The sequence below is a fragment of the Doryrhamphus excisus genome, chromosome 6, assembly GCF_030265055.1.
Source record: "Doryrhamphus excisus isolate RoL2022-K1 chromosome 6, RoL_Dexc_1.0, whole genome shotgun sequence".
Lineage (NCBI taxonomy): Eukaryota > Metazoa > Chordata > Actinopteri > Syngnathiformes > Syngnathidae > Doryrhamphus > Doryrhamphus excisus.
This window is the reverse complement of record NC_080471.1, coordinates 18,572,848-18,588,961: the sequence shown is the minus strand read 5'-3', so window position 1 is coordinate 18,588,961 and position 16,114 is coordinate 18,572,848. Positions and strand designations below refer to the sequence as shown.

Sequence of the window (16,114 nt, the reverse complement as noted above, 5' to 3'; positions counted from 1 at the left end):
TCACTGCAAAAAACAGAGCCCGAGGTGGGCGTCCATCTGTCCCTTGTTCTCTGCAATTGCTTTGTCCATTGTTGTCCAAAAAAAGTGCAGATTTCCTTTGAACTTTGGTCTTTTGGTAAAGAAAACAAACTTACAGTATGACTCGGAAACTGTGAACATCCAGCAGCAACACAATGTCGAGAGGTGACTTCTGGAAATGAGGCTGAGCTACATGCGAGTTTGTCATGTTGGTTGCCATGAACTATAAATGTCATTTTTGCTAATTAACCATAAATTGTTTTTTAAAAATCAAAAAATGTAGAACATAATTGCAAAGAATAAACACTATAACACATTTAAGAAAACTTGATGAATCATGTCAGGGAACTTTATAAAAATAAAAGGAAATGTTACATAAACGCATGCGACTTGTTGTATTATCCCTGCAGGCTTGCAACAGAGAGTAAAGTTCATTTAGTCAGGTTAATGCTAATCTGCGGCTGTGTGCATTGAGAGGAAATCTGGTTTTAAGACTGCAGGCAAGAGGAACATCTGTTTGTAAAGACTAATCCTAATAGAGCGAGCTGCAGCTATTCAGTCTTTATCAAAGGAGAACAGAGTTGTGCCTCCGCTAATTTCGGGAAAGCACATGGAACACACACACACAAGCACACATTCGGGCGGAAGGGTGTAAATCTCAGTGCCACACACAAATAAGATAAGCGGGACAGGAAGCAGTAGCAAAAACTGTTTGACCAGGAGAGAATTAATGATGAAATGATGTATAGATTTCTAATAATATGAGAAGCTCGTATGTCAGTAATGTCACATCCTGCAATTTCTTACAATACGTTTTTCATGAATGACAAAATGGCTCTTTTATGAATTCTAGCTTGGGATTCTTGCATTTCCGTGTCTCGTATCACATAATATTATCTATGTACAGAACTTCCACTTCCTGTCCTTTCATCTTCAGACGTCACACTTTTGAACTATATAGATCTGAAAAAGCCCAATTAATCAATATTATAATTGTCATTTGTCAAAAAAAAAAAAAGGTTACACCAACAATCGATCAGTCTTTCTCAAAGTCATATGTTATGTAAGATGGAAGGAAAATATTAGTTTTACTTTTTTTGGTAATTTTGCCCATCATTCACAATCCTTATGTGAGACATGAGCGTGCATGTCTTTCTGTCTTTTCTGTGCATTCTAAAGATATGAAAACAGGTAAAAAGAGGCAGCTAAGAATGCACATAATGGGATGTACTTATTTCGGCAATAAAGACCTCTGAAAACACCTCCAAAAACAGCTCAAAAAACCCAATTTACATATAATGTGACCAACATATTAACTAAGGCGGAATAGGTGTATCCTTGGAAGTAAGGCATTTTGGAAAGAGGCATGCGGGGAATGCCGGCCACTCTGGAATTGTATCTTTTTGCTTCCCACTGTTAAATAAATCAAAGACTACGAATCTGAAATTGACAGCCAATTGGTGAGTTTTAGACAATAAAAGATATTGTGCTTTCACATTCATTATGCAAATTTTTCTAGTTTTAGTCTTTTCTTCGAAAGTATATTTATTGTCATGTTTATCACATCCATGCCGGATTCGTTGAATAGAAAAAAATGATATTGAACAAACACCCACCAAAAAGTGTGCGGCTGCAAGTCGAACAGCAAGTGCGGATGGCCTTTTTTGTTCACATCACTAGTCCCTGCTTTCCCTCACAACCTTACAGAAGTGCTTTAAATAAACAAATGCTGCACCACTATGACAGTGGAATGAGGTAATGGTGTCTTGGCAGGAAGTCTGACCAGGCTAGAAAAAATATAGGAGCATTTAAGAGAATTACCATTTTGGAGCAAATCATTGCACTTTCTTTTTATATATTGTATAAAAACTTATAGTATGACTTCAGTATAGTAGTAATAAATAACGATTTTGTCAACAACATCAAGTGGTCAGACTGGAGAAGGTTGACTACTATGCATAGTTTGGTTACAATAAAACTAATATTAAGGCTTTATTTTAAGATGTGTAGCGAAACCTGTTTTTTTCCTTCTCTTTTTTTTATTACAATAAAAAAATGAACTAGCGGGCACAAAAACAGGGGTCATAGCGTAAGGGCCAGATCAGAGGCAATATAATGTCAACCCGCAAGGTTTTCCTTCACGATGTCTGAGCACCTCTACTCTCAAAAGTGGAGCAAGCAAGTGAGGGAGCCCGTTTGGTGCTCATAAACATGCTCTAGGGACACATAACATTACTGTTATAAGGTCATTAAAAAGTCAATTTCGTGTAATGTGGGACCTTTAAAGTGATAGATTAGAAATGCGGTGAAATATGGAAACTTGAACATTATTATGATATCAGCTTGATATATACAAAAAAGTCACCAATTATGCTGCCACCACTGAGCATATGAACTACTATTATGCAGATATGCACAGCATGAAGGTGTTCTCAGTGAATATATTTGAAAAAGTTTCTACTTCGACATATGTTACACTATCACGAGTACAACAAAACTCGTTATGTTTTTAAATTCATGCACCCCGCAGGGTAATGCAAATTACTGGACTTAAAGATGTTCAAGGGTAGATGTAACTGAAACCTTAATGACAAGACATTGTACCCCTAAAGGTAAAAGAATGTAGCTAGTCAGTCTATAAGATTGTTGTCATTTTAGACTGGGTGGTCTCAGATATTGGTGGACAGATTCCAGTCCTGTGTAGCCACCTAAAGCTCCCCATATAATAATGTAAACTATAAAAGCACCATAGTTCCCTCCCATAGTGTGATTTACACCAGAAATATTACTTGATAATGTTGACACCTGACATAATAGTGGTAAGTTTTTATATGTGTCTCGCTATGAAAACAGATACAAATGCTGGCAATGCAAACATGCTAATGTTAGCATAACATGTAGCATATTAATGGTACCTCCAACCGAGGTAGGTCGGATTGCAAGGTTTATAGTGTGCATAAAGCTAATATATGGTAATGGTTTTATTTCATTTGAACATGCATCAGATTACAATTGAATGCATCACATAATCAGTTCACAGTTCCACATGTCCAAAAGGAGTAGGAAGAAGCAAAGCTTATTAAATCCTACCCCTCCATCTGGTAATTTTACAATTAGTAACTGTTACATTTGTTCACTTCCTGCTTTCCTAATATAGATTAAGTTGTTATTTTTTTATTTTATTTTTGTCACGTACCAAAGTACGAGGTGATATGACCATCCAATGACATAATGTGTACCATAGTAAGTGTCAATATATATAGCACATCATGACTGGTTCAAGACTCTTCATCCTTGTATTTAGCAAACATCAACTGCTTGTATTGTTTCTTGAATTGGCTCATCGTTGTGCATTGTTTGAGGGTCTTACTCAATCCATTCCATAGTTTGATTCCACATACTGAAATGCTATGGCTTTTTAACGTAGTCCTAGCATATAAGTGTTTCAAATGTAGTTCTTCCCTGAGATCATATTTCTCCTCTCTTGTAGAGAAGTATTGGATGACATTTTTAGCTAATTGGTTATTTTTAGCCTTATGCATTATTTTAGCTGTTTGAAGATTAACTGTATCAGCAAATTTTTGTGATTTTAGAAATAAGGGGTTAGTAAGTTATCTGTAATAGTGCTAAGTGTTTATGTATACTGGATGTCTAGCTATGAAAATGGATAATAACGGTACTATGCTAATGTTAACACATTAGCAGTCCTAATGTTAGCATGATAACAACTAGCATGATAGTGGTAAGTGTTTATATATGCGTGTACCCATAAAAATTGCTAAAATGCTAGTATGCTAACATCAACATAAATGAGTTGAGAATTTTAACATTGGAAAGGTCTAAATCAATTAAAAAACGTGGAAGTAATTAGAACACTTTAGTCTTTGCACTCCAAAAAATGGGAATGTCCGGAGAAGAGGGAATTCTTGGTATGTGGGAAATGGCATGAATGTCCTTAACTCATTCAATACCAAAGCCGTATTTATATGTTATTTTTTTAAACACAAGACATTTGCACATTTTTTTGCACAAAAGGCAAAAAGGCCCAGTCCAAGGTGACTCTCGCCCAAAGTCAGCGGGGATAGGCTCCAGCATACCCTTGTGACCTGAATGAAATGAAGATTAAGATGCATAGAAAAAGGATGGACGGATGGCTGATTAGTTTGAACATACATGTATATGTGTCAGGTTTGTTATTGGTGTTTTAATGAAATATTAGCATGTATCTTCTTCAGTAAAACAAAACAGCTCTCTTCTGCTACAACATTAGTAACATTACTTGTCTCATCAAATCTTGCTTATTACTGAAGTCACATTAAGTTACTGAGTGGGAATGTATTTTTCCATCCTCTAAACAGCCTCACTCATTGTGTTCTCGGAATAAAACATAATTAGCTATATTAATTTAAGTCATTGTTATTGCTAAGTAGAGCTTTATTCGAAGAGACAAGCCAAATACCTTACATACGTATCACACCCATATGTCCTTGTCCATTATCAATTATTAGTGTTTTATAGCTGGGGGGGGGGGGGGGGCTGCGTGCAGATTGTTTTTGAAAGGTCTACTGGAAAACAACAATGTGATGGTGACCTTGACACAAATGAATGCAGACACAGCATGGAGTGTGTTGCTGTGCCAAAGTGTGTTCTCTGTGTGTGTTGGTGGAAATGGATAGAAAACCCACAAGAGTGAGTTTTACAACAATCATTAGTTCCATTGAGGAGGCGCTATTCTTAATAGCCCATTGTACTTTTACCGCAACAAAAACACTTGATAGCAGTTGTCCTCCCTCTGTCACTCTCGCTATAACAAATCTTCAATCTAACGAGATCAGAGCTCACTGTCACGCTTTGCATGAATAATTCATCCCTTTGTGTGCCAGTGGACCTCTGTTCCCTAAAATAAGACGCTTGATATAAAGACGTGCAGATCATCACAAACAATAACACAGGAGACATGAAAGGTCTCTGAGAACTCCCTTATCTTGTCCCGGGGCGGCAGTTGAGATAATAAGACAATGAATATGATTACGCAATTAAATTGATAGCAGTATGACTCCTGCTGACCTTGGCTGATTCCAACAGGTGTTTGCACTTAATTACTCTAAATTATCAACGTGACCTATTCACACTGCATTGTTATGATTCCATCCACCTCACAGGTGTGGCATATCAAGCTGATTAAACAGCGTGATTATTGCACAGGTGTGCCTGAGGTTGGTCACAATAAAAGGCCTGGTCAAAATCTTAAGGTCATTTGGATGTTAATGAGGTTTTAAGTAGAGAGAGCAACACAAAAGCAAAAAGGGGAAGACAAAAATAATTTGGACCTTGTAATTTGGAAAAAAAATAAAAAATAAACTGGGCTGCATGGTGGACGAGTGGTTAGCACGTAGGCCACACAGCAGGGAGACCCGAGGTTAATTGGCGACTCCAAATTGTCAATAGGTATGAATGTGAGTGTGAATGGTTGTTTGTTTATATGTGCCCTGTGATTGGCTGGCGACCAGTCTAGAGTGCTGGGATAGGCTCCAGCACCCCCGCGACCCTCTGAGGATAAGCGGTATGAATGAATGAATGAATGAATGAATAATACAAATATTTTTTCACTTTCTGTGAAGCATGTTTTCATCTAAGTGTATTTGATTGGTCATATCACCTCGTACTTCGGTATCTGACAAAAATAAAATAAAACTAAATAAAAATAAAAACTTGAACTATATTAGGAAAGCAGGAAGTGAACAAATGTAACAGTTACTGATTGTAAAAGTACCAGATGGAGGGGTAGGATTTAATAAGCTTTGCTTCTTCCTACTCCTTTTGGACATGTGGAACTGTGAACTGATTATGGGATGCATTCAATTGTAATCTGGTGCATGTTCAAATGAAATAAACCATTACCATATGTGTAAGTTATCCAAAAAAAATTTCCTTGATACCTGTATATTATAAAGTCTAGTCTGATGAAGCCTGCTCGGATGAGAGGTGAAACCTCTTCCAAGACAACCTGCACAGTCAAGTTGCGATCGATTGAATGGCCTGAGAATACAATGACCTGGATGAATGAGAATATTCACATCCATTATAAAGGGGTGCGGCATCAGAACCATGAACCGTGAAGGTTTGCATCCAGGATTTGTTTGAACTTTTATGCAAGCTCCAGCACTTTTTTGACATTGTCCTTAATATCACAGTGAATAATGCATGAATATTGATGTTGAAATTAGACATATACCGGAGGCGGCAATCTATGAAGGCGCATAATTTGGTGCTCATCCAAATAGGTGGAGGTCTAATACTGGGTAGAGTACTGATTGTTCTGAAGGTTTCAAACTCAGAAAATGGCTTAGTTTTTTGGGTTGTTTTTTTTTTACAGCTGTGGGTATATTTTATAATTTCATTATTACCAGTGCAGTATAATACACATTTATTTAATTATATTTAAAGATAAATTAATTATATTTGGTTTCCAGAGGCCGAGTGGTTAGCGTGCAGGCGACACAACTCGGAATGACTCGGAAGTTCGATTCCAACCTCGGCCATCTCTGTGTGGAGTTTGCATGTTCTGTGTGGGTTTTCTCCGGGTTCTCCAGTTTTCCTCCCACATTCCAAAAACATGCTAGGTTAATTGGTGACTCCAAATTGTCCATAGGTATGAATGTGAGTGTGAATGGTTGTTTGTCTATATGTGCCCTGTGATTGGCTGGCGACCAGTCCAGGGTGTACCCCGCCTCTTGCCCGAAGACTGCTGGGATAGGCTCCAGCACCCTCCACGACCCTCATGAGGATAAGCGGTAGAAAATGAATGAATGAATGAATTTCCAGAATTGCACTAGTTTGCAATGGTTTGTCCATTTCAACACAGATTACATGGTTCGATCTGGGTTTGAATTGGAGCATCTCTTGTGTGGAGTTTGCATGTTCTCTCCGTTTTTGAGTGTTTTTTCTACGACTACTCTGGTTTCCTCCCACAGTCAAAAAAACATTCATGTCCAATTAACTGCAGATTCTAAATTGTCCATAAGTGTGAATGTAAGCGTGAGTGTTTGTTTGTGCAGTATTTGACTGGTGACCAGTCCAGAGTAAATGAACCCTACGTCTTTCCCAACGTCATCTATAGGATAGGATCCGGCTTACAAAGCTAACAAGCGGTGCAGAAAATGGATGGAATGATGGATAGAACTGCACTGCATCATATTGAGAGTTTTTTCCAATATGTTCACTCTCTCATACAACTAATTATGATAACTAAACAGACGGTTACAGAGCTTTTGTGCAGTGTTGGATGTCATTAAATTGTGGAGGTGTTCCTGATGAAATAGCGAGTCAGCAGTGTATGTAAGAAGACAGCAAATCAAAGCATCAAATCACCTTATGATTGGAACATGACTTTTATGGTACATGGAACAGGATCAGAAAGAACTAGTATTAGATGTTCATTCATTCATTTCATTCATTCATTTTCTACCGCTTATCCTCATGAGGGTCGCGGGGGTGCTGGAGCCTATCCCAGCTGTCTTCAGGCGACAAGCGGGGTACACCCTGGACTGGTCGCCAGCCAATGACGGGGCACATATAGACAAACAACCATTCACACTCACATTCATACCTATGGACAATTTGGAGTCGCCAATTAACCTAGCATGTTTTTGGAATGTGGGAGGAAACCGGAGTACCCGGAGAAAACCCACGCATGCACGGGGAGAACATGCAAACTCCACACAGAGATGGCCGAGTGTGGGGATTGAACCCTGGTCTCCTAGCTGCGGCATGCAGCTGCATTAGATGTTGTAGTCGACAATTTTTATGTGAGTTCTTGCATTGCATGTCATTACAATTTGCACTTGTATCAGATTAGTGTATTTTTACTTGTATTCGATTGTCATCTATTCATCTGTTTTTCAGGATAGATAGGATAGCCCTTGCTTTATGCCCCCCCCCCCCCCCCCCAAAAAAAACCCAAAAAACAGTAACTCCCTGACACTGTAGCCAAGTGTTTGTAAGCAAGCGCCACCTGCTATCTGAGTCCATGGAGCCAACTCCTAATTAAGTATCTTTGATTTTGAGGGAGATGGTAATCTGTTAGTAATTAAGCACACACACACAACACACTCACACTCTTTTCAGCCTTGTCACTGCTTCCTGCTTGAAGAAAAAGTGACTCCTTTTCTTTTTTCTTTTTTTTTTAAGTAAACAGGCCAAAGCAGGAGGAGGGAGTGAGAGAAGGTGACCCCTGCAGTTTGGAGTAATGAGGATACAAAGTGATGGCAAGACAAGACACAACCTGGAAGAGAGCAATGTGAGCTTTTATAGAGATGGCAAAGGAGGGGGAAAAAACAGCAGAAGGTCAAGGGTCATGCTTTGTTTTTTTTTTTTATTATGATGAGCACAGGAGGAGAGGTGGATGACACTTTTTCATTGAGGTACATGGACAATGACATCACCGAAGACGGGGGGGCTATTTGCGATCCACAGCACATTGTAGCAAGAAAATGGGGGAAAATAGAGAAAAAATACACAATGGAAAGATGGAAAAGATGAAATATTAATACTACACAAATGTGTTTTTTTAATCACAAAATTTAAAAAATATGCATAAAAAAACAAAGTAGCCGCCACATCCTTTTATTTTTAAAGTGGGAAAAAAAAGTGGGAAAAGTTTAGACAACCCTGACCTAAGCCATTCAACTTTAGGAACTAATGGCGGGAGAACACACACACACACACACACACACACACACACACACGCACAAACTCCCAGCATGCTTTGTGGTGAGGTGGTTACAGATTGGCTGCAGTGATAAAAGGCTCTATTATGTCATCTTGTTTGACGACACCTTTGAATTTCTTTCATCATAATAATAATCATCATCATCATCATCCTGATTCCTACTCACCACATTCGCTTCCTGGGTGGAAGACAATGTTCTTTATTGGAGGCAGTCACCCCCAGAGCCAGCTGCATCACTGTAATGTATTTCTGGTAATTCACCATGGTACCGTCCACCGCTACGGAAAATCCAAGGCAAAGAAAAGCGCAGGTGATCATATATGATGTGTCTTATTCCCTGGCATCCGCCGCCTCGGCTGCGTCTCCCGGGCTCAGCAGCAGCAGCAGCAGCGGTAGCATCAGCAGCACAACGCCATTTGCAACGCCGAAGAACTGACAGTGAAAACACCCCCCAAGGAGCTGAAGGCAAGGTGTCGTACCGCTGCGACCCATGTCTGCAATGACACCGAAACACACCGCCCATCCATCCCGATCGCTTTGTCTTGGATTTTTCTTCTTCCACCTTAGTGTGTTTTTTTTTCTCTCTCCTTCTAACACGCTCCTGACATGATCCGCTCCCCCCTGCCTCCTCCCACCTCTCCGGGCTTGCAAACACTCTCTTAAAAAACGCTGCAGCGTCCAAGCGTCCGTATATGTGTGTGTGTGCGGTAGGGAGGAGAGTGTATGTGTGTGTACATGTAGTCCAAGGGAGGGAGGGGTTGAGGAGAAAGAGGATGGCGAAGTGGCAGGCATTCATTTTTGGAGATGCTCAGTAGTAGTAGTAGTAATAGTAGTAGTAGCAATAGTAGTTTCTGTTTAAAAAAAAAAAGTTTGTTTTTAAATATCTGTTAGCGGTGCTTGGTTTGTTTGGCAGCACTTCCTGGTACTGATAGGGAATAAGCAGTATATGGCTTCAGAATGGTCTGAGCAGGGCCCCCTTCTGGTCACCCTGCAATGTTGATACAGGTTTAGGATGTACATTTATTTGGAGCATTTATCCACTCATATCAAGAAGTTAGTCCAACTGTTTATAAAACACTTTTAAAATGCAAGATTTGTGAGACATTTCACAAAATTGTAAAAAGTCTAACACAACACCTTCCATTTGTTCCATACCGAATAAAGAATCTGTCCAGGGTCAAACTGTCACCATCAGTAAAATCATATTTTTTATGTCTTTAATGACGGCGGATGAGTGGTAAGTGCGCAGGCCTCACAGCTTGGAGACCCGAGTTCAATTCCACCCTCGCCCATCTATGTGTGGAGTTTGCATGTTCTCCCCGTGCATGCGTGGGTTTTCTCCGGGTACTCCGGAATCCATAACCTAATCCAAACCTAATCCATAGGTATGATTGTGAGTGTGAATGGTTGTTTGTCTATATGTGCCCTGTGATTGGCTGGCAACCAGTCCAGTGTGTACCTCGCCTTTCGCCCGAAGACAGCTGGGATAGGCTCCAGCACCCCTCGCGAGGATAAGCGGTAGAAAATGAATGAATGAATAATGACATAATGTGACATAATGATATAATGTGATGTTGATTGACATTTTTCTCAAAAATTGTAGTTGAATTCCAAATCATACAACCCGAGGGCGTTCAACTCAATTAATCGGCGCCTTAATTGTGGGTTCATATAAGACCTGTAAGACCTAGCTCCGAACCTGTGGTGACAGAGCCTTCTCCATCGCTGCCCCAAACCTCTGGAATTCTTTGCCCCATTCGCTCCGTGCTTGCCTCGACCTTCCCAGTTTCAAAAAACAACTAAAAACCCACCTCTTTAAATCTGTTTTTAATGTCTAACATTTTATATCTGACTGCTGTGACCCGCTTTTACCCTTGTTTTAGCTGTATATAAACAAATGAATGTTGTATTTTAACGTATCTTTTACTCTGTTTATTTGCTTTTATTCAACTCAATTTTTCTGTAAAACGTCTTTGAGTATTTTGAAAAGCGCTATACAAATAAAATGTATTATTATTATTATGTGAAACCAATCATTTCCACCGACCTTATCCACGTCCGCTAAGGTTCGTCTACAGCAGTCACTCAGAGCACAACCATTTTGTAAGTCTGGCAGTATAACAATGTAAAAGAAAAAGAGCACTTTGTAATTTATGTAAGGCTGCAATATGTTGTGGTGGAACCACAAATAAAACAATCAATACAACAAACCTCATTTGCCTTTTAAGAAACCACTGCACCATGAAATCAATATGCAAGCAACTTTGAAGGTACACTCTACATTGGATGACCAGCCATGTCTGTAGATTATTACCAACCTCAAACCCTGTGATTTTCATCCATCCATCCATTTTCTATACCGATCCACGGATCCAACGATCCACAGTCCACTAAAAATGGTTCCACTTTTGGGTCCAGACCCACCAGTTGAGAACCACAGCCCTAGTTGTAACTGCAGCACAGTAAAAAAAAGTGTCATTTAAAACACGCAATGCTTGGGATCTGAAGATGATGAATAATTTCAGGTGTGATCATGTGCTATTCTTGCAAGTCTGACAGCGTGCCTCAGTGCAAAGTCTTTAATAATGCATTTTACCCAGAACCTCAAATTACCTTTGTAAACACATGCAGTCATTTGCCAAAGCCCACTTGTCATTAACCGCAAATGGCTTATTTTTCAATCAATAGTCTGATACACCAGTGAGGCGTGAGCGTAAGTTTATCTGTCTGGACTGTTGTAGTGGAGGAGAGAGCTGCCTCTTTACCACAAGACAGAACATCTGTAAAACCTGGCTTACCAGTCACTGGGGGGTTATGGGATGCACTTTTATTTACAAACAATAGCTAATATTGTGGGTCGCCAGCCAATCAGAAGGCACATATAAACAAACAACCATTCACACTCACATTCATACCTATGGACAATTTGGAGTCGCCAATTAACCTAGCAGGTTTTTGGAATTTGGGAGGAAACCAGAGTACCCGGAGAAAACCCACGCATGCACGGAGAGAACGTGCACACTCCACACAGATATGCCCGAGAGGGGAACCTAGCTGTGTGGCCTGCGTGCTAACCACTCGTCCGCCGTGCAGCCTTAATTTCCAAGATTCATTCATTCATTCATTTTCTACCGCTTTTTCCTCACGAGGGTCGCGAGGGGTGCTGGAGCCTACCCCAGCTGTCTTCGGGCGAGAGGCGGGGTACACCCTGGACTGGTCACCAGCCAATGACAGGGCACATATAGACAAACAACCATTCACACTCACATTCATACCTATGGACAATTTGGAGTCGGCAATTAACCTAGCATGTTTTTGGAATGTGGGAGGAAACCGGAGTACCTGGAGAAAACCCACGCATGCACGGGGAGAACATCTCCTAGCTGTGAGGTCTGCGCGCTAACCACTCGACCACGGTGCCGCCCCCGGCTGTATTGTGATTTGGCAAATTTTAAGTTTAATCAAGTATAGAATTACTACAGCTTCTTCCATTCCGATAGGAGAAAAGTAGCCACTCACTCAAGGAAACAAGTAATGCTGGGAACGCAGAGTGCAGATAGGATCGCAAGGTTTATAGTATGCGTTAAAAAAATAATGTGCTATTCCAATCCTGCCTTGCACACTGCTGTTTCCATATTACGTGTATTATCACTCAGAATAGCAATGCCATAGTTTCCAGTCTGCTCAGCTGAGAAATACCATCGCGTTTTAATCTGTTGCGTTCTTGACAAATGAGATCTCATTTCATAACTTTACAAATGTGCTCACATTGTTCAGGAAGGTGGTTCCGCTACTAAGTTTTGTATACATAAAGAACCTATTTTCAAATGCAGCCATTCAACAAATAAACGCCTATGGTCACCACAGGCTATAGGCTTTTATGAGTGGATATATATATAATATTAGAAACATATCTCAGTATAATGCAGCGAATGCAAGTGTGTGTGTGTGTTTGAGTGAGTCAGTCAGTAGCGTGCAGAGCATATCGGCAGTTGCGGGGTCAGTAGTTGTGCTGCAGTCTGAAACCCACTGCAGCAGTAGAATTCACACTGGCATCCCCCCCCTGTACATTAATGGCTTAGCCTGGCCAATCATTTCTCTTTCTCTTATATGAAACCACTGCTGACATTTTCACTGCACAAGATACTCACACAAGCATGTCGAGGTACTAATAACACATAAAAGTACTGCTTTTTTTTACACCTCCAGTAAATAGGCCAGCCGGGGCTGCCCTTCTTTCTTGTGTCCTTCCTGCTTGTCCACTTTACTTTGTGCAGCAGTACCCAAGCTGGTTTGTGGGACTCTGGCTGCTCCCAGAGGAGGCAAACCTGGCCCAAAGCCCTAAGAACCTCCACTGCTGTAACCCTGTGATTTATTAGTTTTTCCACCAAACAAAAGAGGAAGTTCACGGAGAAATTCCTCTTCACATTAAAAGCACTGCACCAAGAAGATGGCAGGTATGAAATACACACGGGTACACACTCAGTCACACCTCAGTGCTGTCGCAGTGCCTTTCGCTATATGTGCTGTAAGGTGAGTCATCAGCACAGAGACACACAACCTCGCAGCTTCCGTTAATCTCTCATCTGCTTCTCCACCTCCTCAACCTGCCAGAGGCTCACTTTCTCCACTTATGGATGAAGGACTTACATCACAGCTGCTCTTCACATATGCTGTACATGTAAGGCCTCAGGTCTGAACACACACACCGCACACACCGGTGGATCACCTTTTCTAGAAAGGCCAACTCAAACCAAAACAGACTCTAACCAAAGCAAATTTTCCCATAGAAAATAATGTAAATCCAATTAATTGGTTCCAGACAACCCAAACATGTTTACACAAAACATTTTACAGACAATAATTATAGCTTTACAAGCAGAAAATGATGCAAAACAAATTGCAAATGATAAATGGACTGGACATTTAACATCACTTTTAGCTATCAGGTTTTGTGGGAAGAAAAAACAACAAAACCATTCGTTCATTCATTTTCTACCAGTTATCCTCACAAGGGTCACGGGGGTGCTGGAGCCTACCCCAGCTGTCTTCGGGCGAGAGGCGGGCTACACCCTGGACTAGTCGCCAGCCAATCACAGGGCATTAAATCATTAAGAACATTTATTTATCATCTTGGAAATTAAAGGTTTCCACATACCCCCTGCAATTTGCTCATGCGCCACTAAGGGTACGTGTACCCATGGTTGGGAATCACTGACTTATGGGACTCACTAAAGTACACCCTGGACTGGTCGTCAGACAATCACAGGGCACATATAGACAAACAACCATTCACACTCACATTCATACCTATGGACAATTTGGAGTCGCTAATTAACCTAGCATGTTTTTGGAATGTGGGAGGAAACGTGAGTCCCCGGAGAAAACCCACGCATGTACGGGGAGAACATGCAAACTCCACACAGAGATGGCCGAGGGTGGAATCGAACTCCGGTCTAATCGCTGTGAGGCCTGCGCGCTAACCGCCGTGCAGTCTGCCAACAAAACCATAAAGTAACAAAAAAACATATTATTCTGCTATAAGCAGGATTTGCTGAAGTGTAAAAAATATATCAAAATAACAGAACCAATAAATAATGCATAAACATGTACCTTGCTGTTTAATATAGAAAATGGAGAAAAGAAAACGACTGCTGACGGCAGTGATGTCGCAGCAGTGACATCGTGGAAGTGCGTCGGCGAGCTGGTTACTTATGCTACGTTTGATTCAGGATGCCACAAACATAAGTTGTATGTAAGTTGAATGTTTATGTGTTGTTGTTGGACTCAGAAACATGTTTTATGGATGTAAAATAAGAAACACACAATATGTCATCCTCAATGCAACGCCAGTTTTATAATAGACCAGTTACGCGGGAACCGGAGTAGCATGCATTGCACCATATCAGGGATATTTACATACCTGAAATGATGACGGTCATTCAGATGTTTTGGTATGGTTCATCGCATTGCTATTTTGTGCTAATTGGAGGTACCACTGTATATCTAAAAACGTCACTGTCTGTGTTGTTTATAATATGCTATCTGCCTTTTTGGGGGGGTATTCTGCGCAGCATGTTTGGTGTGTTAGCACAGTGATTTTTCAACAAGTGTGCCGTGAGATATCGTCAGGTGTGCCGAGAGGCATTATTCAATATCACTTTTTTAATTAATCATGTATTAATAATTTTCTGCAAATATTATGTCATGGTCACGTGTCATTGGTGTAAAGACTGGCAGAGCAATGTAATATTCGTCCGTGTGGCAACACATAGCTGATTGCCTCGTTCCTCTAATAGACTTAGTGATGCACGTGAGAGGTAGTGGTGACATGTTGTAACATTGTTGGTTAAATTAGTATGCGGATCAAAAGGATCTGCTGTGGCGAGTCCGTAATCAGGAAAAAGCTGAAAGAAGCAAATAATGTTGGTTATTGGTGTGCCGCAAAATTTTTCCAACGTAAAAAAAAACGTGCCGTGGCTCAAAAAAGGTTGAAAAACACTGTGTTAGCAAACTGTGTTGAGTAGAAAGCCAAGACTTGACTTGTTCCATGAAGGTAGCTCTCTTTTAAAGCAACCTGTATCTCAATGGTAACTTAGGCTGAATTCACATGCTCAGCTTTATTCTGCCAGCCATCTTCCCTCGCTCTGTTGGCCACAACAGGCTTTTGGCAGTAATCATCTTTTTTTTTTTAGTTCTGCTTAAAAATACACCGGCTGGGATCACTTGCATGTCGGAGGGCACTAATATTCGAATATTCTTCATAGATTATGAACCCGCCGTCTTCCTGCTCTGACATTGCAAGCTCCGCCCCACCTAACACGTATTGGTTATGTTGGATGTCAGTGAATGACTATCACTGAATGTATTGCAAAAGAGGGGTTGCACCTTAAAAAAGGGGTATTTAAAACCTTCAATGCTTGTGTGTCGTCATTCATTTGAAATTCCATTTATTCCATTCCATTTTCCATTTTCCATCCATTTATCATTGTACTAAAATTAATATATCTGCTCCTGCATATGCTCCTGTGCAATACTATGTGTATATTTTGGATACCTTGTATATATCTTGTATATATCTTGTTAAATTGTCTTTTTTACTCTACTTTTATATACTTTTTTTTTTTTTTTTTAAACTTGACTACAGGGCGGCACGGTGGGCTAGCGGTTAGTGCGCAGACCTCACAGCTAGGAGACAAGGGTTCAATTCCACCCTCGGGCATCTCTGTGTGGAGTTTGCATGTTCTCCCCGTGCATGCGTGGGTTTTCACCGGGTACTCCGGTTTCCTCCCACATTCCAAAAACATGCTAGGTTAATTGACGACTCCAAATTGTCCATAGGTATGAATGTGAGTGTGAATGGTT

The 16,114-nt window shown here is 40.6% G+C and overlaps 1 protein-coding gene across 12 annotated transcripts in view; it reads right to left on the bottom strand.

The window, feature by feature from the left end:
• Positions 1-16,114, bottom strand: part of tjp1b (tight junction protein 1b) — a 78,815-nt gene that overhangs the window by 58,660 nt on the left and 4,041 nt on the right. For 2 of the 12 annotated variants that reach the window (XM_058075571.1, XM_058075578.1), the window contains exon 1: positions 8,916-10,023. The exons of 9 other annotated variants lie outside the window; for them this stretch is intronic. In XM_058075571.1, coding sequence (XP_057931554.1) covers positions 8,916-9,067 — 152 coding nt within the window. In that variant the 5' untranslated portion in view covers positions 9,068-10,023. Of the gene's footprint in view, positions 1-8,915; positions 10,025-16,114 lie in introns of those variants that run through there. One more of the 12 variants, XM_058075572.1, reaches the window with a different exon arrangement.